Consider the following 24378-nt stretch of genomic DNA (forward strand, 5'->3'; position numbering starts at 1 on the left):
TATTAATTAATAATAACTCTTGTTCCTGAACACATTAGCCTTTAAAGAGGCTTCTGCTCTGGTGAAGGTGTCATACACTAAATATGTAGAGATAAGCCTCCCTCTATTAGCTTCAAGAACTAGTCCAGGCTGGGTAAGGGAAGCAAAAAGGTACACATAAACAAGCAATGCATATCCTGAGAAAGACCTATTTAATCCATGGCCTTTGCTAATGCTACCAGTTCAAGTGGAAAGCAGAGATTAGAATGAAATTTTTAAATTGTTCCAAATTTAGTCAACACTACTGGTTGTTCCTCGCCCTGAGCAAAGTAAACAAAACAGAAAAGCTTATTCACTTCAATCCTGATTGGTCCTTTTTATTTCTAAGTCAACAATGGGGAATTCTTGACATTCAATATTATCTGAGCAAAGAGATGGGAGTAAAATGTATGCTTCTAGCCAGATTGGAACTGACATTTTCAGCAGGACCAGAAATCAGCTCTAGCCTAGAGGCTTTGTGCAAGAGCTTGTCATCTAAGCAAATGACTCAGGGATGGGGACACATTTGATCTTACCTTGACACAGCTAAGACAATCATTCTGCCTCCCCGCTAAAGGCACTGTGGAAAGTGGCTTACCACTCAACCCAACAACTGAGTCACAGTATACTTGTCCCCTCCAATGCTAGTTGCTCAGGATAGAAACAAAAACATTTTCTGCCTTTCTAGGCTCCCACTTCCTAGGTTAGCTAGAGTTAACTAACCATCAGAGCTAGTAAGTTGCCAGGTACAACAAGGGCAGAGTAGCCACCTGACTCATAGCTGCCTTGAGGCTAACTGGTTTGGCTGTGACACACCAAAGAAAGACAATTCATAGGGACAACCACTGGTTTAGTTGGAGTGTACTGTGGCTCTGTGGCATCCTGACCTTCATCCAACCCCCCTCTGAATCTGCCTCAGTTCTCAGGTGCCTCAGCTTTACATCCTGAGATCAATTGCATCCTGGCTGGCTCTCCCAGCCCCCTTCAGCCAACACAGCACCCAAACTCTGGCTCTTGGTCATTGTGCTGAAGCCTTAACCCTGCACTCAACTCCCTTCTCCCATCTAAGTCTTCTTCTCCCATTCTACCTCCTGTTCCTGGCACTCAGCATGTGGTCCTTGACCCAGAAACAGAGAGCTATGGCCAGAGGCCCACCAAAGGCCTACCCACCCCTGAGGAGCACTGGTGTCCCTTCCTCCTATGTCGTACCTGGAGATGCTGTTCCTCTTCCTGGAAAGTCTTCTCTAGCTGTTCCACTCTGGCCTGTTGCTGGGCCTGCTCTGCACATAGCTGGGACTGTAAGTCCTGCAGCTCCTGCTCCATTTTTACGATTTTCTTTGAGTTCCCTTTTTGGGTCTGTTTTTTCACATTCAGTACAGCTACCTGTTTTTCCTGCATTTGTGTTTTCAGCTTCAGAATCCTGGACATGGTCACCTTGAACAGTGCTAAGCTGCTGTGCGATGCTGAAGGGTTTGAGGCTTTCTGCTTCTTATGATGAAGCTCTATGACTTTTGTGGAGCCAGGGTAAACATGAACCTCTGTGGCCTTCTCACTTGGCTCAAGAGAAGTCAACTTAGGATCCAAATATTCAGAGGGCTGACTGGCCACTTCACCTTTCCCATGAGACTTCACTGGTTGACCAGATTCACAAGATACTTTACTTATTTTGGATTTCAAATTTGAGGGGCCTTCAGCTCCAGGGCCCTCTAATTCATCCAAACTAAATTTCCTTTTAGTTCTCAATCCCTTATTTTTTCCCGTCATCTGGTCATTCTTTGGGGCAAGACAAGGATACATCCTGTCCCACTCTTCTTCAGTAACTTCATATTCATACTCTGCATTCTCCTTATTTTCCAGAGGTACCCCAAGCTGGATGTGGTCTCCCTTATGGATAGAATAGACATTTAAAGGTTCTAGACGTTGTCTGTTCAGCCAAACACCATTCAGACTCTAGAGAAAGGGAAATAAAGACAAAATAAGCTTCATGATTTTCCTCCTCTTAATGGAACGTTTCTCCTGATGCTACAAAAACTTCTGCCTTTTCAGAAGGAAAACCCCTGGGAACAAATAGAAAAGGTTGATAAACCATCACCCTTAGAAATAGCATTCCTGAAACAGCTTTGGCTTTTTACCTGTATTTCACATCCATGCCTCCACAGAGAACTGCCTGTGTAACAGGCAGGAATTACCTTATTACTGGCAGATGAATTACTCAAATGCAGCAGCATTAAAAGAAACTGCAACTGAATAGCTCCTATTGACCTAAACTGGGGGCAATGGCCCAAGACTGGAAAAATGGCTATTAGCGAAGGAAGTAGTATCTAATGATGAGGTTCAAAAGATAGGCTTAGCCAGGAAAATCACACAAGCACTGTCTCTAAATGTGGTCCCTGAACACATTGGTGAATGAGCAAAGCACTTCCCAGCACACATACATAAACCTAAAGAGTGTATCAATACCTTGTACTGGGGTCAACCTGCAGGTGGGATCTGACCCAATTAATAGCACCAAAGGTCCAGGGGGTAATACAGCACAGTGGTTAAGAGCTGGAGCTTTGGCTCAGACAGACTTGAGTTCATAGCCCAAATGCACCACCTTGGGTTTATTAGTTGCATGGCCTTCAGCGATTTACTTAACCTCTGTGTCTCAGTTTTACCTGTAAAATAGGGATAGTACAGTTCCTAACTCATACTGTTCTGTGAAGAATGAAATAAAATACATGTAAAACACTAAGCACAGTGACTCACATATAATAAATGCTCAATATATATTTACTTTAATGACTTAAATTAAGCCATAGTGTAGGGGTTAAGAGCATGGACCCAGGAGTCGGACTGCCTGGATTTATAATCTGGCTCCATCACTTAATAGCTGTGTAACTTTGGGTAACTTTCTTAACCTCTCCATGCTCCAGTTATCACATCTATAAAATGGAGGATAATAATAGTCTCTCCCTCATGGAGTCTGTGTGGATTTAATGAGATGACACATGTAATGTACTCAGAAAAGTGCCTGGCACATGGTAAGTATTATATAAGTGTTCACTACTATTATTATGTTCTGGCTCAATTGACTTATCAACAGTTATTTCAATTCTATGCTCAGCATCTTGCAAGGTAAATATACTGAGCACAAAAGTAGAAGATATGAAAACAACTTTTAGCAGCTGACTGTGGAAAGGAAAACATGAGGGCACACATAAGTAAATGTGGGATTACACAGCACAGCCTATAAATGCAAAGGAGTATCATATAGAGCTGGGCTAGAGAAGAGATGCTAAACAGAGATGACGCATTCTAAAACAGACTTGAAACAAATGTAGCATTTAAAGTTTAAAGAGACAAGTGGGAGTGTGCCTGGTTGGCTTGGTCAGAAGAGCATGTGACTCTTGATTTCGGGGCATGAGTTCAAGCCCCATGCTGGGGGTAGAGATCAGTTAAATAAATAAACTTGGATGGAAGGAAGGGAGGGAGGGAGAGGAGGGAGGAAGGAAAGAGAAAAAAGAAAAGAGACAAGTGGACATTTTAACCCATAGGAAGGAAGGAAGGAAGGAAGGAAGGAAGGAAGGAAGGAAGGAAGGAAGGAGGAAGGGAAGAAAGAGGAGAGGGAAGAGAAGGAAAGAGACAAGTGGACAATTTAACCCATAATAAGAACGTATCTTTGGGACACAGGCCAGAGATGAAGGTCACATATGAACTGGGACTAAGACTATATTCAAGTTGGTAACGATAGCTACCTCCTCGTGGCTAGAAAAAATACCTGATCAGCCCAAATATGAGGGATGGGAGGCTTGACCACAAGGCACAAAGGATGAAGACTAGAGATTGGATCTCAGCTCTGGATTGGTTTTAGGCCCTTGTTTCTGGTTTTGTGTTATCTGGCCAGAGTGGGGAGAGGGAGAGAAAGACGAGCATAGATACATACAGAAAGACTGGCTTTAACTCACTGCCTTGGCCCTAACCTGGCTTATCTGACCAACCTTCTCCCAACCTTTCTACTCATATTCAGCCTGAGAAATTATGGAGAGTGATCAGTTCTGATTTCTGAAACAACATATGCAGGAATAAAAAGGAGGGGGAGGGAGGCCAAAAGAATGTATTTGAGAACAGTTCTATAGCAGAATAGTCAATTACAGATTATACATAGGAAAAAGGTTTCAGGAAAAGTAGTATGACACAGGAGGCCACCTATTGCCAAGGTATAGACATTTAAGAAGAATCTCAAAGACAAAGAGAAGGTTAAGAAGGCTATAGAAGCAACCTAAGACTAGAGTGAACAAAACCCTAAAAAGCTAGGGTGAACTTTCAAGACGTATTGCAACCCTCCGCGAGATCCTCTGCAGTAACCTGCCTCCTTGAGAGCCCTTTGAGATCTGGAAAATAAACTCTCAAAATTTTCCCATCACTTTTTATCCCTGGATCCCTCTGTTTATCCATTCGTCACTCCTTGGTGACATCTAGTGGTATACTTTGGACCACAGCCCCAACTCAGGTCTGTTCACAAGGCAACGGTAGAAAAGGATGAAATTACCACGGCTGTATAAGAACAATCATGTACTGCCCAGGATATGATCTCAAATGCAACAGCTTAAATAAATCAAACTGGGGGCACTTGGGTGGCTGTCAGTTGACCATCCAACTTCAGCTCAGGTCACGATCTCCCTGGTTTGTGAGTTCAAGCCCCGCCTCGGGCTCTGTGCTAACAGCTCAGAGCCTGGAGCCTGCTTCAGATTCTGTGTCTCCTGGGCTCTCTCTGCCCCTCCCCCACTCGCACTCTGCCCCTAAGAATAAACATTTAAATATATCTATCTCAAACTGTGTTTAAGCCTTTTTTTTTTTTTTAATGTTCATTTTTGAGAGAGAGAGAGCGTGAGAAGGGGAGAAGCAGAGAGAGAAGGAGACACAGAAGCTGAAGTAGGCTCCAGGCTCTCACCTGTCAGCACAGAGTCCGATGCGGGGCTTGAATCCACAAACCATGAGATCATGGCCTGAGCCAAAGTTAAACACTTAAGCAACTGTGCCACCCAGACGCTGTCAAGCCTTTCTTGATAGTTTTCACAATCACCAGTTTGAGCACTGTCAGCAGCAGCAAAGTGATAACCAAAGAAAAGCCTGCCCAGTGACTCTCAGCCATCAATGGGAAAAAAGTGGGATCACCTGCACCCCCTTCAACACCAATTACTTCACTTGATGCTCAATCTCTGTCCAGCATTTTTAATCCATTTGAGTGGAAACCCAAAGCCAACGGGCAATGTTTTCATGCAGTTCATCAAATGATTTATGTAACCCAGTGGTTCTCAACCCTGATGTACAGTGAAATCACCTGAAAATGTTTACAAGAAATAGTGACTGGGTTAAATGGTCTGAGATGGGGACTATACATCAGAATTTTAAAAATCCAGTTTATATACAAACACAGAATATGCAATTTGTATCAAGACACAGTGCCCCTTTGCAGTCGACCCTTCCCTCATTTCCAGGCAACTACTCATCTATTCTCTGCCCTACGTAGGTTTGCCTTTTCCAGAATGTTGTATAAATGGAACCACACCAGTATGTATCCTTTTGAATCTGGCTTCTTTCACCTAGCATAATGACTTTAAGATTTATCTACTTTGTTGCATTAACAGCAGTTTGACATTTTGACTGCTGAATAATATCCTAGGTCATGGGTGTTACCAGTTTGTTTATCCAGTCCCTAGTTGTTTCTTCCAGTTTCTGGTGACTATGAATGAAGCCACAAGAACATTCACATACAAGTTTCTGTAAGAACATAAGTTTTTATTAATTTGGGACAGGAAAAGGAATGTTGGATAAGTACATGTTTAACTGGAATAAACTGCCAAACTGGTTTTCAAAGTGCTGATATCATTTTGTATTCTCACTTGCAATTGTTAAGAGTTCCAGTTACTCTGCATCCTTACCAGCACTTGGCATTAGGAATTCTTTACTAAAATATAACATACAAACATAAAAGTGCACAAACCAAAATGTGTAACTAGATGAATAATCACAAAGTGAACATCTCAGTGTAACTACCACAAGGTTAAAAAAAAAAAAAAATTACACATTCTCAGCATCCCAGAGACCCCCTGGGCTTCCTTCTAGTCACTAAGCCCTTCCCCCTCCATACATAAGGGGACTGTCAGCCTGGCTTGATGTCACATATTAGTTTTGCCTGGTTTTGACAATTATATAAACGGCATCATATAATATGTATTCTTTTGTGTCTGTCTTCTCTAACTCAATATTGTTTGTGACATTTATCCATGCTGCTGGATATAGTGGTAGCTCATTCACATTCATTCTAGTATAGTGTTTCATTTTAAGATTCTACCATTGATAAACACTTGGGTTGTTTCCTTGGGAGTGAAAATATTGTTGTGAGGTGTGTGTGTGTGTGTGTGTATACATACATATATATATATGCAACTTTAATAAATAATGCCAAATAATTTTCCAAATTTGTTATGCCAATCTATACCTCTACCAAAAGACAACTTGACAATACCTGGCATCATCAGTATTTAATTTTAGCCACTCTGGTGGATATGTAGTGGTATTCCACTGTGGTTTTAATTTGCATTTCCTTTATCATTAATGAGGCTGAACAACTTCTCATGAACACTGAACATTTGGATATAATCTTTTGTGAAGTGTCTGGCTCTTGCCCATCTTTAAAACTGGATTATCTTTCTTTTTCTTATTGATTTGGAGTTATGTACATATTCAAATATAAAGTCCTTCATTGGTTATGTGCAGCAAATATCTTCCACTCTGAGTTTGCCTTTCACTTTCTTAATGGTGTCTTTTGATGAACGGAAGTTCTCCATTTTAATATGATACCACGAGTATTTTTTAAAAGAACCCCAGGTAAGCACAAAAACTGGAAACAGGGTTGACAATCACTGCTCCAGCTGCTGGAAGACCAGAAGTTGAACTGTCCCAAGCAACAAGGTGTGTTCACAGACAGTATAATTCACCAGAGACATGAAATGCCATAGTGTACAGAAGCATGAAGGTGGGACTCACCAGGGAGCAGATGAATAACAACACGATAGGAGGAGAAAGGTTCAAACTCCATGCCCAAATCTCTAGGACTGAAGGCAAGAAAACCCACCAAGGCATTTCAGATGGACCCTCAAACAACCAATTTTCTGAAACAGCTGGATAGGAATACCTACAATGAGCCATCTGAAGAGCTTTCCAACTGAAATGCACACAACTACAATATTTTGTGTGTAGAGTCAGCAGTCCTCCACGGTTTTTCTTTTTTTTAAGCCAATTTAAACTAAAATTGCATTTGTTGCAATTTTTGTATCTGTACTTAAGCTTTCATTTTCTGGCCATTCCAGCATATAAGAGAGACCATTTAATGAAGAGAGAATGCAGTTCTGAGTTTTGAATTCTTAGAAATATCTACCTCTTGAAAAGACTTGGCAAATGACTTCAAATATGACCATAACAATAACATCCTGCACGTGAAATTCAAATCCTTCATCAGAAGAAGAGGACTGCCAAGGCATGGTGCCAGAAAAAAGCCACAAAGGAAAGGAGCGTTTGTTAAGGGAAAAAAAATGTGGGGGGAGTGCTTTTACCTGTAAGAGTAGTTGCTCCATCAAAACACTTGACTCACAGCTTCTCTTAAAAATCAGTTACCTCACAAATGGAATCAAAGCTAAGAGGCTTAAACCAGAAAAGGCTTGGAAGAATCAGGAGCCTACCTTTCCTCTGTATTATCTGTCTGAGACCTCAGAGAGGAATCTCATGGTAACAACAGCCCTGGAAGAAAACATACACAGCTAACACTGGAGAGCAGCCCAGAAGCACAGTCATGATCTGTCGCTGGCATGGGCCACCTCTGTCCCTGAAGCTGATGTTCAAGGAACAGTAAAATCTGTCAGTTGGTGGCTTCCTATCCTTTCAAAATCTGCTATCCCATAAATGGTGTATACCCATACTACACATCATCAAAGAGAAGAGCACCGGAGAACTTACCTCTATAATACTGCAATCCCATTTCTCAGATAGCCAACTCTGATAAGGAAAATGTCTTTTCCTAAAGTGGTTCAATATGAGCTATTGTAGGGGCTTTAAAACCTGACGTCTATGACTTAGATATGTATAATTAATTTTTTTAAATCATGCAACCGGTACAGGTTTCCCCTGCTATCCAAAAGGAGAGTGTTCCCTTGAAGCCCTTCTTCATAAGCCGCTGGTGCAAAGTAAAGATGCAACTACCATTAACTTATATGGGAAAATATTTTTATTGTTCTCAGACACATAATATAGCCTCTTTTAGGCTTTTCTGATACCTTAGGACATCACCTGCTAACGGAAACACAAAATAAATCAAGATTAAAACACTGATGCTCACAGACACAGTTCAAAACTATGGAACCTTGGGCGCTTGGGTGGCTCAGTTGGTTAAACACCCAACTCTTGGTTTCAGCTCAGGTCAGGATCTCGAGGTTTGTGCAACTGAGCACCACGTTGGCCTCTGCGCTGACAGCACAGAGCCTGCTTGCGATTCTCTCTCTCCCTCTCTCTGCCCCTCCTCTGCTCATGCACAAGTTCTCTCTCTCTCAAAATAAATAAACTAAAAACAAAAAAACAAAACAAAAAAAAACCCCACAACTATGGCACCGTGAAGCTGAGATGCTGAGTGTAGCTCCCTGTGAAAGAGCTCCCCAGTGCCACTCTCGATGCTCTGGTGCGTGCTGCCTCTATAACAGCTCGCTGCAAAACAAATGCTAAGCGCTATTTTCGCCTTATTTTGTAAAAGTGAAAATCCTCTTCCGATTTCTTTTAGTTAGCAAATACAGGTACCAATGTAGGTCTCTTGTAAAAGCAAAATGTAGGATAGATAATGTGAACTTTCCAAAAGCAGGACATATCTGTATAGCAAATCACTGCATACCTCCCTGGTGTTTGACAACAGGACATAGTAGAGACTTATTTGAGTTCCAGCCCTGGTTCATTCATTCACTTCAACAGTCAGTTAGAAGGCCCCTGGGCAAGTCAATTTATCTCCCTGGGCCTCAGATTCATCTGTTCCCAGAAGAGATTAACCTTGATCATCTCTAAGGCCCCCTTTCAGTGCCAATTTCTATTCTGCTCATAATGTCTTGCCAAGAGTGCCAAACCAATTTACTTAGCACTTATACTCTCTTCTTCAATATAGTGCCAACTCAACTTAATTCTAGTCAGGAAGGTACTTTCTCAACAGCTTAAATCTAGCAGTTTTAAGCATGCAAAATGAGGCAGGCCTGTAGGATACCTGTGAGACTGTGAATTATAATAAGAAATATATATTTGGCCTTTATCCCTGTTTCTAAGCACAGAGCTCCTAAAAACTCGGAATTTCCTAAGTGGTGAGACGGAAAGGCGTCTTTTGTTATGCTAATGAGGCAACTTTGGGACCATCCCAGGTCACCTAAGGATGGGGGTCTAATTGCTAGGGGAACCAACTAAGTAACCGGAGGGTTGAAACTTTCAGTCCCACCCCTCAACTTCCTGGGAAGGGAGAGGGACTGGTCATTGAAGTGATTACCAACAGCCAATGATTTAATCAATCATGCTGTGTTATAGAGCCTCCACAAAAACTCAAAAGGATGGGTTCAGGGAGCTTCTGGGTTGGTGACTATATGGAGGTGTTGAGGGAGTGGTATACCCATATAGGACATGAAAGCCTTGTGCCCTTTCCTGTATACCTTGCCCTACACATCTCCTCTGTCTGGATGTTCATCTGAATTCCTTACCATATCCTTTCACAATAAACTGGTAAACTTAAGTAAATGTTTCCCTGAGTTCTGTGAGCCACTCTAGCTAACTAATCAAATCCAAAGGGGAAGGAGGTCATTAGAACCAGTCACAAGTGACTGGCATCTGAAGTCCAAGGAAGGGGTCCCTGAAGCCTCCAATCTACAGCTGTTGGTCAGGAGCATAGGGGTTAACCTATGGAATCTGATGCTATCAAAACTGAGTTGAATAGTAAGTAGGACTCCAAGCTGGTGTCCCAAGCACTGCTTGGTGGTGTGAGGGTAACTGCACCCACCTCAGAATTGGTCTCAGAACCATTTAATACCCTTCTTTCTAACAGGTGTCTTTACACTCCTTTCAACCGGAGCAATGTAAGATGGCATCTGAAGACATTTCATACTTCCTAATTCTTTAGCTATCAACATGAGAATTTCTCTCACGGCACAATCTCTATTTTCACCATATCCCTGAGTGCTTGTATATCTATCTGCACATTAGGCACTTCCTAATTGCTGGGCTTTACACACTATTTCACCTCCCTTAGTATTCACACCAGACCAGTGATTTTCAAAGTTATTCAAAGGAAATCTTCCTCAAAACATGAATATGTAAAACAGATTAAAAAGGGGGTGGGAAGTATTTGCTCTGATTGAAAGGAATAGGGAAGGGAAGGAGCTAAGTCCAGTCAGCTCAGCTCCCTCCTCCCCCCAGTGCTCTGAACCATAGGTGTACTCCAGAATATTCATCAGATTTCCAAGGTCTCCGGACCTATGACTCACAAAGGCCAATTCCCCCAGTAACTTAGTCTAGTTTCTGGAGCAGGACCTACTGCTCCAATTCAGGTATTCCCTTCAAAGTAACATACTTTCATTCAAGTCATTAGAAATTATTTTGGTATAATCTAATCCCTGGCAGCATACAGAAATGTCTGTCTCCAAAGAAGACAACTGGGTGGCTGGGGAGAAGATATTACTTTTGAGCCTTTTAACTTTGTATCATGTACTACCTATGCCAAAAAAAAAAAAAAAAAAAAAGGAATTTAAAAATAAACAAAAATTTAGTAAAGTCAACAGGCATCTATGGATTCCTGTACCTTGTTGTCCATAATTGTCCACTGGCCCTCGACATTCTGCTTCAAAACACAGTGGTTTCGGGAAATCATCAGAGGGCAGATTTTTGATACCAGTTGGTATGTGACACCAAATCCTCGCCCTATAGTCACCTAGGAAGACAACAATGTAAGAGACAAAATCAGTCATTCTGCTGAACAGGGAGGTCCTTTACAATCTTGTCAACAAGCAATATGCACATGTCCTGACTTATGAAACCAGACTCTCATGAAACCCAATCTCATCAGCTATCTCTTCAGCTACCATGGGAGCCACCAGGTAGAAAAAAGCAAGTTCTGACATGAAGAAACAGCTGAATGAAGTTAATCATGGAATGTCAGGGTTGGGAGGACCCTGAAAGGTCATGAGACGGAGGAAAACCTTTCCACACACCCCAATCAATTAGTCTTAAACACTGCCAATAACTATAACATCTATACAAGACCGCTGCTCCAATTTTTTAATGGTCCTGACTTGGCATCCTTCTCCCTATAAATTCCATCCTTTGGCCCTGGCTCTACCCTGAGCACCATGAAAAAATCTCCCATCCTCCTTCCACTTGACAGCTATAAAGTATCTACCTAGTCTTTTCTTGGCCCTATGTTCCCAGTTACTTCATCCTAACTCCCATGGCATATGTTTGAGTCTCTTTGCTATCCTAATAGATCTGTGAAGAGACTCCTGGTTTATTTTTATTCCTGGATGCCATATTAAAAAAATAATTTTTGTAACACAGTCAAATGCAAGTATCACTTTCCCAGTTCTAGATATTATCACTGGAGCATATAAATTGCATTAGCTTTCACGGCCGATCTATCACACTGCCAATGTATCCTCAGGCTTAGGAATGATTAAATTTCTTGGTCTAACCCTCCCCCAAGAATTGCTATGCTAAGTCATGTCTCTTCTGTCCTATACTTGACTAGTTGGTAAATTTGGATTCGAGTGCAGGACCTTACATTGATTCCTATTAAATTCCATCTCGTTAGTTCAGCCTATCACAGGAGCTTGTCAAGACCTTTCTGAATTTTTAATCTGCCATCAGACATACTCAATATCCCTTCCAGCTTTGACTCATCTACCAAACTGATATGAGACCCTCTCTACATTCATTTAGGGCACAGATAAAAATATTGAAACAGGATGTAGCCAAAGGCAAAGCTCCCAGGAAAGCCTAGTAAACATTATACCAAACAATCTGGGTATACCTTTAACCAGTTGTAATTCAACCAAGAGTCTTTGCATCAAGTTCATATTTTCTATCTTATCCATGAGAAGACATCATGAGAGCCTCTGGAAAAGGTTGCAAAGAAGCCTCAATTCCCATCCATCACACTTTCCTGATAGACCAGTTTAGTTTATAATAACTCTGTCAAGGAAGAAAATGAAATTCTCCCGAGATTTAGATCTTAGAATCCCCTGCTTATTCTTCTTGGTGCACAAGCCACCTCTTTAATGACCCATACCACAACCATAGCTGAGAACACTAAGCCAAATGGTCTGTGGTTTGGTATAAGCTACCCATTTTGCTCCTTTTGAAAATCTTTCAGAATCATGCCTGTCCTCCTCAGTCCCTCAAGGACCACCATGACTCTCCTTGCCCCAATCTATTCTTCCCCTCAAACTCTCATCTCAGTAACTGACACCACCATCCAAGCAACTGCTTAGCCCAAAACCAAGGAGCCATCTTTGATTCTTCTCTGTCCCTCATCCTGACATTAAAATCATCGGCAAATTCTGCTGGTTGTAATTCAAATATATCCTAAATCTGTTCATTTCTCTCTATGGCCAATACCTTGGTCCAAACAACCTGACCTCCACCAGTTAGGCTGTTCTTGTTCCTGCCCTGCACTCCCTGACTCAGACCAACTTCGTTCTTCACACAGCAGCTGCAGTGGTATCATACAAACGCTAAATCAGATCATTTCCCTTCTTTTCAAACTACATTCATGATCCAAACTCCCTTCCATAGCCTATAAGGCCTGAATGTCCTAACCCCCTCCACCTCTTTAGTCTTACCTCACACCACAGACAGAAACACTCACCACTGCCTGAGGGTCTTTTCACAAGTCCCCTCTACTTGGAACACTCTTGTCTGAGACATCTGCACAGGCTCCTTCTCATCTTTCAAGTTTCAGCTCCCCAAGGGCCTATCCCGATTACCCTAGAGTTGTTGCCTGCTCCCTCCCCGACCACTGCATTCCTTCATGTTGTTAGCATGCACTTGTCACAATCCAAAATTACCTTGTTTGCTTTACCTATTTATTCCTCCCCCCTTACTAGAATATAAATCTCATGAGCAGGGACCTTATCTGTCTCGTGTACCACTGTTTCTATACCTGGGACAACACTTAGTAAGAGTTTGTGAGTGGAAGAATAAAGAGCTTATGCATCCTCCCAGATTCTAGGATGAGCATTTTTTAGCTCAGAAGTTGGAAACTCAGTTATTACCTCTGAAAACTATGGAGCAGCAGCCAGGAACTCTTACAATCTGACTTAAGTTCTTTAGTTCTTCAAACAGTTTGCCAGAAATCCCATTTGTTATCCAAGTTCCTCAGAATTAACATATATACCCTTCAAAAATGGAATGTTTAGGGCCACCTGGCTGGCTCAATCAGTAGAGCATGTGACTTTTTTTTTTTTTTTTTCAATGTTTTTTTTATTTATTTTGGGGACAGAGAGAGACAGAGCATGAACGGGGGAGGGGCAGAGAGAGAGGGAGACACAGAATCGGAAACAGGCTCCAGGCTCCGAGCCATCAGCCCAGAGCCTGACGCGGGGCTCGAACTCACGGACCGCGAGATCGTGACCTGGCCGAAGTCGGACGCTTAACCGACTGCGCCACCCAGGCGCCCCTAGAGCATGTGACTTTTTAAAGTTTATTTATTTATTTTGAGAGACAGCAAAAAAAAAAAAAACAAGCACGCATGAGTGGGGGAGGGGCAGAGGGAAAGGGTGAGAGAATCCCAAGCAGGCTTGGTGACAGCACAGAGCCAGGTGTGGAGCTCGATCTCATAATCAAACCATGAGATCATGACCTGAGCCACAATCAAGAGTCAGACACTTAACTAACTGAGCCACTTAGGCACCCCTCAGTCAGTAGAGCACGTGACTCTTGATCTCCGGGTTATGAGTTCAAGCCCCATGCTGGGCATGTAGCTTATTTTTAAAAGTTAATTAATTTTTTTTTAAATGAAACGTTTAAAGGTTTATCTGTCATCCATATTCAGTAAGAATTTTCATGTAGGTAGCTTTATTTCTAATAAAGGAAGTATTCCATAGCCTATTTTAATACTTATGGAGAGACAGCCAGACAGCCCTTGACAACTGCCTGGGTAAAGCATTACAGAAAAGGGAGATGAATGGCTATTTTTTTTTGAAATTGCCTCCTGCAGACTCTGAATCCATGAACGTAAGGAATCATTCTTTTTTGTCCTTCCCTTTACAGTCTGGTCCCAGAATTTACCTTCGTACACCAAGGTTAAAGAGTCTGTGGTGAGTTTATCTGGATATTCCAGCACCATTTGCACATGAAAGTAAACTTTGCAAGGGAACTGAGTGCCAATAAACCACCAATGCATATGTTGGGGGTTGTTTCTATTTACAACAATTTTGCAATCCTTACCCACTTTTGCTGCTATCCCATTCCTCCCGGGGATGATTCCTATTGTTTCCCAAATGGCCAGCAAATACTGTAGAACCGTCCTTTCCCTGTTTTCAACCCCTTTAGCCCAAAAAGCTTCATGAAAACCTAATTTGTTTTTCCACCAAACTCTCTGGATTGATTTAAGAAATTTAAGGACAGTGCTTGGCTAGCTCAGTTGGTGGAAGATGCAACTCTTGATCTCCGGGTCATGAGTTTGTGCCCCATGTTAGGTGTAGAGATTACTTAAAAAAACAAAAACAGGGGCACCTGGGTAGCTCAGTCGGTTAAGCTTCCAACTCTTGATTTCTGCTCAGGTCATGATCTCCTGGTTTGTAAGCTAAAGCCCCGCATCGGGCTCTGTTCTGACAGCTCAGAGCCTGCTTGGGATTCTCTCCCTTTCTCTCTCTCTCTCTCTCTCTCTCTCTCTCTCTCTCTCTCTCTCTCTCCCTCAAAAAATAAATAAATAAACATTAAAAAACAAAACAAACAAAAGCCCTCTTTGAAAAAAAGAAGAAGTTTAAGGACTTCTTCAGTTGACTTCAGTCAATTTACTACTATGTTCCATTCGGTGAAATGAGAGGAATCTTGTTTTATTGTTTTATCTGGGAAATCTAAGACTTTAAAGGGAACTGGAAAGGCAGGAAACTAACTCCGTTATAACTAAATGCTATCAGCACACTTAAACCTTGTGCACACCGCTCACCACTTTGTGTTATGGTTTGGGGGCCACTACGATAAGTAAGACTTCATCTCTCGCCTAGATTCAGACTTTTCTTCATACACACTGCAGGCTACGCTCCAACGACTTCTTAACACCTGACCTTGCAGACAGCCAGGCCTGGCAGGTCGCTCACACATGCCCCTAGAGCAAGTCGGTCTTCCCACTACGTCTTTACCTTTCACGATGGTTCGTATGGGTCTCTTCCCATAGCAGTGGCCCTACACAAAATTAACCAAGAGTTTAAAATATGTGTAGGAGTACTTTACAATTCCTCTTGTCTTTGCTGCAGCAGCTTTCATTCTTTCTGCCCCCAACTCCTACTCCCACTCCTGGGGCTACCAAGCTATTGACAAGTAATGAATTAATCCTCATCAATTGAACCTGAATGTTAACATTTGACTAACTTTACAAGGCTGAGCGTGAGTGTGGTACACTTGCGAGGCTCACATTAAGTAACACATGTAAAAGCCCAAACCCAATACAAAATAAGGTGCAGCTCCCATTATCCAGGTGTTGGCGTCTTCATTTGTTAACCCTCCCAAAGGGAAAATGCTTTTGGAAAAAGGCGTGCAGGGGAAGGTCAATGCTCAAAGCTAAAAGAAGGAAGCAGCTGCTGGAGGGGTTGATTAGTATGATTACTATGGACTTTAGGTACCGATACCTGGATAGAAAAAGAGGGCAGGGGTGTCTTTCTGGTGTTCTTCAAATCACAGCACACAAGGAACCCTTTTAAAACCCAGCAAGTTAAGGCTGGACCTGAACCCCTCCTCCGACCGGGGGAGCCACTGTTCTAGGACAGTACTAAGTAATCCATATCTTGGTACTTGATTGGACAGCCTGCGTGGATGTTCTCCGCCTTCCCAGTGTAAAACTGCGCTTCCCCATTCAAGCAATAAACTCTGAGGGCAAAGTCGCTATTATCTGTCCGTCTCACGATACACGAAAAACCATAAATAATAAATACGTGGAAGACTGAACTGAGACTATACTGCTTAGAGAAAAAAACCTAATCAAACACACATCACCGTCAAAAGACTTATCTTTCATACACACTATTCCCCGCATCCAAATCGTGGCCAGTCACCACAAGCTGGTCCCTGATCCAGCTCTGCTTCCCAAGCTGACTGAACCCTAATCCGCTCAGCCCCCTCTCCGAACACCCTAAGCCACCACCCCAACAAGCCCCCAAGTGGAAGCGCGCCTCGTCCGTCCCCTTTGTTTCCCTGGTGTGCACGGAGGAGCGCACTAGAGAACCCCACAGGCGGCCTCTGGCGAGGACAGCTCTGGCGTTTCCGAATCCCCACCCCCAACCCGTCTGAGGGGGCGCCGCTCGCAGCACCGAGACGCGCGGGACGATTGCAGACCCGCCCACGGGGTCAATTTACCTCAAGAGATGGGAACGCAGGCATTTTTACGTTAAAGTTGAGGCACCGTAAGGGACGTGACCTGCAGCTCGGGTCTTTTTCGACACAAAACTTGACAAAGTTCCTGCTCTCCCGCTGCCCCCCCCACCGCCTCCCGGGACACCGCTCCGTGCAATCCACACGGGGGCTGTCCCAGGGCCCGCCCCCTCGAACCCCCAGCCGGTCCACACGTCCCCCACGCCCACCTCACGCCAAGCCCCTCCACCAGCTCCTTCCGGCAACCCCGACTTCAGCCCCGGCTCGCCCCGCAGGCCCCGGCTTCCCTCAAAGGGGCCATCTTCTCTTCCGCGCGGTCCTACCTCCACACAGACACCTCGCCCCCCTCAACCGCCCGCCCCAGAACCCCTTTCTCCCCTCCCCCAGGACCCCCCCTCCTCATATCCCTTCCCTCTAACCCGCTCCCACCTCCCCTTCTCCATTCATCTCTCCCACCCGGACGCCCCGGCTGCCTCCCGGCCCTGCTTCCTCAACCCCCTAGGCTCCCTCAAGGACCCCCTCCTCCTCACCTCGTTTCCGTCCTCGAGCAGCAGCCACTCAGCGTCCATCCCCACTCGTCGCAAGCACCAACTCCGGCCACCGGCGCGGTCTCCCGTGACCAACGAGCCGGGCTCCCCCATAGCCCACTCGGCCCCGGGATCGCGGTCAGCACAGAGCGAGACCCCCACCCGGGTTCCCGCCGCCTCTTGGCTTCGGCGCCGGCGCCATACCTAAACAACAGACAGAAGCAATCGCTACGCGCTCGCGATCGATGCGAACACCCGCTAGGGCTCAGCGCCCCCGCCCGCCCAGCCTGCAAGGCCGAGTCACTGCGCCTGCGCCGGAGCGAGGGCTGCGAGGACGGCGCAGGTGTGAAAGCTATCTAGCCCCTGGTGGGGCGGGGTCGCCGTGGAGCTGCGTCTCTCGCGCCACGCGCGCCTTTCCCGCTGCAGCCCCACCACCCCAGTAGTAGCTGCCCGTGACCGGAGCCTCTTACCCGCTCCTCTTTAAAATTTTTATTTTGCTTTATGACGTTTTTATGATCTCTAAAGCTGTAACCAACTTTTAAACAACTTGTGATCATTTTAAAATATGTTAAGTCTGGGGGCACCTGGCTGGCTCAGTGTGTACAGTGTGCGACTCTTGATCTCCGCGGTGAGTTCAAGCCCCCCGTTGGTTGCAGAGCTTACAAAAAGAGAGAGAAAGAAAGAAAGAAGAAAAGAAAGAACCACAATGAGTCGAGTCCGTTTCCGAAGTAGCATCTGTGTTGCATGACCTCCTTTTACTACTGAATTTTTCAAAACTTATAGTAAACAAATCTATGAGGCAGAAATCAGTTACTGAGACCTGAGAGAATTTGAGGGGTGATAGAAGTGCTCCGAAACGATTGTCGTGATTGCACAGTTGTATACATTTAGTGAAGAGTCATAGAAGCATTACATCCACTCCCTATCGACGAATTTTATGGTATTTAGATTATCCTCAATAAAGCTATGTTAAACACACACACACACACACACACACACACACACACACACACACACACAAATCAAATTCTTTCCTTTGATTCTCCAGTATAGCGTGGTAGCTCTTCCCTGTAATGAGTACCTCTGTGATAACTCAACACCCCCTTTTGTCTTCTCCATTTGAATCACACAAAGCACAACAGTAAAAGGCTAACATTTGTGGAGAACCAAGTGCCAAGGACTGAACCACGCACCCTCCACACCTTATCTTACATGCTCCTCACAAACAGTATGGTCATGGTTACAATTATAGTTCTTATTTTAAGGTTCATGAGAAAAGAGGCACGGAGAAGTTTAGCAACCGTCTCGAAGTAACAAGTTACATGGTAGAGTAGAATGCCAATTCAGTTCCGTTTCCAGGACCTGATTTTCTAACCATGGTTGCAAACCCAGCGTGGAGTTTTATCTGGGTGGCATTGTCAAGAATGTTTGGCCTGTGAGGTCACAGAGGGCCAGGAAAATTGGTGGGAGCCACAACTGCACTCGTGCAGATGCTCCCCTAGGCTCTGGATTCCATGTCGGTTGGTGCCTTCGTTCCAGCTTAGCATTCTGTCCCAGGGACAGCAAGTGCATCTAGAGGCCATCCTGACATTTAGTTGGCATGTCTCCTTAAGCTCTTCTTGGCTGTGACAGTTTCTCAGACTTACTTTGTTTTTGATGACCTTGACAGTTTTTGAGACTTACCTGGCCAGGTATTTTGTACAATGTCCCTCAATTGGGATTTGTCTGGTGTTTGTTTGTCGGGCATGAGAAGCCTAGACTGAGGATATAGGTTTAGGGAAGAAGACCACAGAGGTTAAATGTCATTCTCATCACATCATACTGGGGGTGCATGCTATCAACATGAATTATCACTATAGGTGTTAATCATGATCATCTGGCTGAGATAATGTTTGTCAGGTTTCTCTTCTGTAAAGTTACTGTCTCTCCCCTCTTCTAATACTGTGCTTTTTGGAAGTCACTACACACAGCCTACACTTAAGGAGTGGGTAGCCCAGTCGGTTAAGCATCCAACTTATTCAGCTCAGGTCTTGATCTCACAGTTTGTGGGTTCAAGCCCTGCATCAGGCTCTGTGCTGACAGCTCGGAGCCTGGAGCCTGCTTTAGAATCTGTGTTTCTCTTTCTCTGCCCCTCCTCCACTTGTTCTCTCCCTCCCTCTCTCTCTCTCTCTCTCTCTCTCTCTCTGTCTCAAAAATAAATAAATGGGGCTCCTGAGTGGTTCAGTCTGTTAAGCGTCTGACTTCAGCTCAGATCATGATCTCACAGTTCATGAGTTCCAGCCCCACGTAGGGCTCTGTGCTGACAGCTCAGAACCTGGAGCCTGCTTTGGATTCTGTGTCTCCCTCGGTCTCTGCCCCTCCCCTGCTCACTCACGCATGCACACACTTTCTCTCTTTCTCTCTCTCACAAAAATAAATAAACATTAAATTTTTTAAAATAAAAAATAAATAAATATTTAAAATAAAAAGGAGTGGGGATTTATGCTCTACTTCCTGAAGAGCGGGGTATCTACATAAATTGCTTATCATTCTGCATGGGAGATTTGCCTCTTCTCCCCCATTTATTTATTGAATCATTTATTCATATTGGTATGGACCCATGGATGCTTATTTTATACTTTGTGTTATAATCCAATACCACTTTATTTATTTTGTTACTCAGATTGTTCCTACTTTGGCTACATTGTCCCTCTGACATACTTCCATCACTGTGTTTTATTTTGAGCACATCCTTACTTTCTAGCGCAAGATGCTCTAGACCTAGAATCAGCCATTTCTCCAAGGAGGCCTGCTTCCTTTTATTGGGAAATGGTGCTCTAAACCAAGATCTGGACACTAGGTGTGCTTGTTGCCATTGGAATGTTATTACTTCTAGTTTGTCTCAGCTGACAGGGAAGTAAATATTTGTATGAATACTAACTCCTCTATAGCCACATATCTATGAATGTTTACTATATATGTATGCATTTATTCATATTATGTTATGTGTATTTATGTATATATGTAGTAATACATATATCCCCATCTGTAAGTTAAAGGTGTGCATACTGATGTCTTACAACTCTAATGCATTACCACCTGGCACCTAGATCATTCTAGTCATCCCCCACCCTTGTTTATCTGCAACCTTCCACTCCAAAAATGCCATCCATTTACTTAATTTCCATTAAGCATGTCATTTCCTGTATACATGTATAGTGTTTTCAGAATTGCTAACCAATACACCCTTGGGAAACACTCTATTAACTAGAGTACACGACCCATGAACAAGTCTTTAGCTTTTAGTCTTAAAGACTTCACTCATTTCCAAAGTTACTTAGGTCAGCACCCTATTCCCCACCCCCTTCAAAGAGGTTGTTTCCTAGTTAGATTCTTTTGTCACAGTCTGAATTCTATCTATGCTCCTCACAAACAGTATGGTCATGGTTACAATTATAGTTCTTATTTTAAGGTTCATGAGAAAAGAGGCACAGAGAAGTTTAGCAACCTTCTCGAAGTAACAAGTTACATGGTAGAGTAGAATGCCAATTCAGTTCCGTTTCCAGGACCTGATTTTCTAACCATGGTTGCAAACCCAGCGTGGAGTTTTATCTGGGTGGCATTGTCAAGAATGTTTGGCCTGTGAGGTCACAGAGGGCCAGGAAAATTGGTGGCCCTCCACCAACCTCCACCAACTGACCTCCCACAATGATCTTTTAAAATTCATATACATCGAGGGTGCCCTGGTGGCTCAGTCAGTTGAGCTTCCAGCTTTGGCTCAGGTCATGATCTCACGGTTTGTGAGTCTGAGCCCCACATCTGGCTCCCTGCTGTCAGTGCACAGCCCACTTCAGATCCTCTGTCCCCCCCCCCCGCCCCTCCCTCACTCATGCTCTCTCTCTCTCAAAGATAAACACATTTAAAAAACAAAATAAAATTCATATACATTAAGGCTCACTTTTATAATGTAAAGTTCCATGAGTTTTTGGCACATGCATAGTGTCATGTTTTATAGTATCATAGAGAATAGTTTCATCACCCTAAAAAGTCTCCTGTGCTCACCTATTTGGCCCTCCTCCACCCCTGTACCTTGTTTGTTTTATTTAACAACATATCCTGGAGATCACTCCATAGCAGTATAGACCTATATTCCTTCTTCCCCTTTATGGCTGTGGATCACTCCATCGTACAGATGTACCATTGCGTCTTCCACCAGTCCTTGAATGATACACGGTTTGCCTCTTTCTAGTCTTTCGTTATCGTAAATAGCCCGGCAATGAACTAGTAGGTGCCACTTATGAGTATTAGATGCTTTTCACATATTCTCTTACTTAATCCTCACCACCATCCTACAACATAGCCCCACTTACCTATGAGAAACCTGAGACTACTAGGTTGCCCAAGGTCTTCTCACCGTGAACTTTTTTTTTTAAACGTTTATTTATTTTTGAGACAGAGAGAGACAGAGCATGAACAGGGGAGGGTCAGAGAGAGAGGAAGACACAGAATCCGAAGCAGGTTCCAAGCTCTGAGGTGTCAGCACAGAGCCCGACGCGGGGCTCAAACTCACAGACCGCGAGATCATGACCTGAGCCGAAGTCAGACGCCTAACCGACTGAGCCACCCAGGTGCCCCATCCGTGAACTTCTTGAGAGTCATGTCCGGTTTTCAGTTGTATTCCTGACATTTTAATTGAGTAAATAAATGCAACTCAACTAGTAAGTGGCAGTGCTGGGAACTGAAGCCATGGCTTGAGCTTGGACTTACCTACTCCAAAGGCTGAACACCTTACAGTCTAGCAGTGATCTCTAAGGTGGAATGGTCCCCCAGGGAGTACACAAGATGACCCATTTGCTTGTGGGAAGAATATGTTAGGATGTCTAATTAGGTTATTATCCCATCCTTTAAAAAAAAAAAAGTTCATTTTTGTGAATATTCTATATTCACATAAAAAGACAACATAGAGGATACAGACTTTATACGAATAAATAAATACACATATATTGGGCTTTTTGCTCAGACCTTCTTTTGCTGCTAAGAATGCATGGTCAAAATGGTTTGGAGATACTGCCTTCTAAGATTTGGGGACTTTATTAACTCTACCTCCCCTGTTTATTCCCTTATAACAGTGAATCTCAACTGGGGGCAATTTTGCCCCCCCCCCCCCCCAGAGGACATTTAGCAATATCTGGGAGCACTTTTTATTGTCATGACCGGGGCAGGGGTGTTACTGGCATACAATGAGTAGAAGCCAGGGATGCTGCAAAACATCCTACAAATCACAGGACAGTCCCACAACAAGCATCATCCAGTCCAAAATGCCAATAGTGATAAGGTTGAGGAGACTTGCATTATACCCATCTCAAGAGGGAATAATGGAGAGGAAAAGAAAGAGCAGGATGCAGAAAAGGAACTAGGGTGTTATCTGTATCCGTGGATCTGACACTTGTCTCGTTACATACGCTCAATTTTTGTGAATCAAACTGAGCTGAGGAGTATTAGAAAGAGTTGATAGTGGAGAGGCTTGGGAAGTAAGAAAGGAAAACAAGAAGAGGAGTAAGCACAAGGCAAGAAGAAGGAAGGAAAAGGGAGGAAAGAAATACGGAAAGGAGGGGTACCTGGTGGCTCAGTCGGTTAAGCGTCTGACTTCAGATCAGGTCATGATCTCACAGCTTGTGAGTTTGAGCCCCTCATCGGTCTGTCCTGACAGCCCAGAGCCTGGATCCTGCTTTGGATTCTGTGTCTCCCTCCCTCACTCTGCCCATCTCCTGCTCATGCTCTGTCCCTCTCTCTCAAAACACAAGCATTAAAAAATATTTTAAAAATATGGAAAGGAAGTGGGGTAGACTGTTTTCCAAGATGATTATAAGATCTCTCATCCCACATACTCTTAACAATGTGACATCGACACTCCTAACTTGGGAGATGGCATCAATATTTCCTCCCCTGGAATCTAGGTGGGCATGTGACACCAGCAGAAGTGATGTTATGCCATAAAAGATAATACAGTTTCCACATGACCTTTTTTGGGATGCTCTTGGAACCCAGTCACCAAAAGGAAGTGGAGAGAACAAACACATGAAGAGGCCATGTGTAGATGTTCTGGCCAATAGCTCCAACTGAGGCCCCAGCTGATAACCAGCATCAACTGCTACACATGGGTATTAAGGCACCCCTAGATGACATCAGCCCCCAACGGGTGAATCAACCCTAGCCTTTGAGTCTTTCCAGCTGAGGCCCCAGACCTCATGGAATAGTGATTCCTGAATTGTCATCCCTGTTGTACCACACCTGAGTTCCTGCCCCAGAGTCTGTGAGCATAACACAATGGTTGTGTTAAATCACTTAGTTTTGGGGTGGTTTGTTATACAGCAATACAGAACTAGAACAGGAAAGGTGGGAGGGGGGTGGCCAGTCGTTAGTTATCTGGCCAGTCATTAGTTATCTGTTTATATATTAGGGTAATACTAGCAACTGTAACATACAAACCCTGAGTTTCAGTGGTTTAGTACAATAGAAGTTATTTCTTACTCACATAAGTGTTCAGTGCAGTGTTCCTGGTTTATGGACAGCCTGTCATTAAATCATTCAGGATGGGGCGCCTAGGTGGCTCAGTCAGCTAAGTGTCCAACTTCGGCTCAGGTCATGATCTCGCGGTTCATGAGTTCAAGCCCCACATCGGGCTCTGTGCTGACAGCTCGGACCCTGGAGCCTGTTTCAGATTCTGCGTCTCCCCCTCTCTCTGTCCCTCCCCTGCTTGTGCTCTGTCTCTCTCTTTCTCAAAAATAAACATTAAAAATTTTTTTAAAAAATCATTCAGGAACTCAGACCTCTTTCATCCTGTGGCTTCTCTACTTCCAAGAGCTTGGAGTGTTCTGTATCTACAAAGCAACACAGGGGAAAGACAGAATGAAGAAGGCACACCTGCTTCTTAACTGTCTTGTCCCCAAAGTTACATTCCCTCTGCTCATATTTTATTGAAGAGGATTGGTCACATGATCCTACTTAGACCCAAGAAAGGTTGGGAAATGTAATCCCTGGTTGATCAGCCAGTTCACAGAAACTATTCTACACCGTGGAAAGAGGAACATGAATTCTGATGGGCAGCTAGCTGTCTCTGGCAGACTTTAGAATTCAAGTTTATGAATTGAAATGATGATCCTAACAAAGCTTTCTCTTCCTCTTCTTCTCTCCCATCTCCTTTCTTTTTATTTCC

The 24378-nt window shown here is 43.8% G+C and overlaps 1 protein-coding gene across 4 annotated transcripts in view; it reads right to left on the reverse strand.

Annotated features, from left to right (window-relative positions):
* The window catches only part of RNF8 (ring finger protein 8), a 32971-nt gene extending 15555 nt beyond the window's left edge, over positions 1-17416 (reverse strand). For 2 of the 4 annotated variants that reach the window (XM_019456989.2, XM_019456985.2), the window contains exons 1-3: positions 17187-17415; positions 10874-11002; positions 1228-1968 (exon numbers count right to left, since the gene is read on the reverse strand). In XM_019456989.2, the coding sequence (XP_019312534.1) occupies positions 1228-1968; positions 10874-11002; positions 17187-17297 (981 nt within the window). In that variant the 5' untranslated portion in view covers positions 17298-17415. Of the gene's footprint in view, positions 1-1227; positions 1969-10873; positions 11003-17186 lie in introns of all 4 variants that reach the window. The other 2 variants (XM_019456990.2, XM_019456986.2) reach the window with 2 other exon arrangements.
* Positions 17417-24378: the final 6962 nt, after the last annotated feature.

The sequence above is a fragment of the Panthera pardus genome, unplaced genomic scaffold (assembly GCF_024362965.1).
Source record: "Panthera pardus isolate Hobbes unplaced genomic scaffold, ASM2436296v1 HiC_scaffold_17, whole genome shotgun sequence".
Classification (NCBI taxonomy): domain Eukaryota; kingdom Metazoa; phylum Chordata; class Mammalia; order Carnivora; family Felidae; genus Panthera; species Panthera pardus.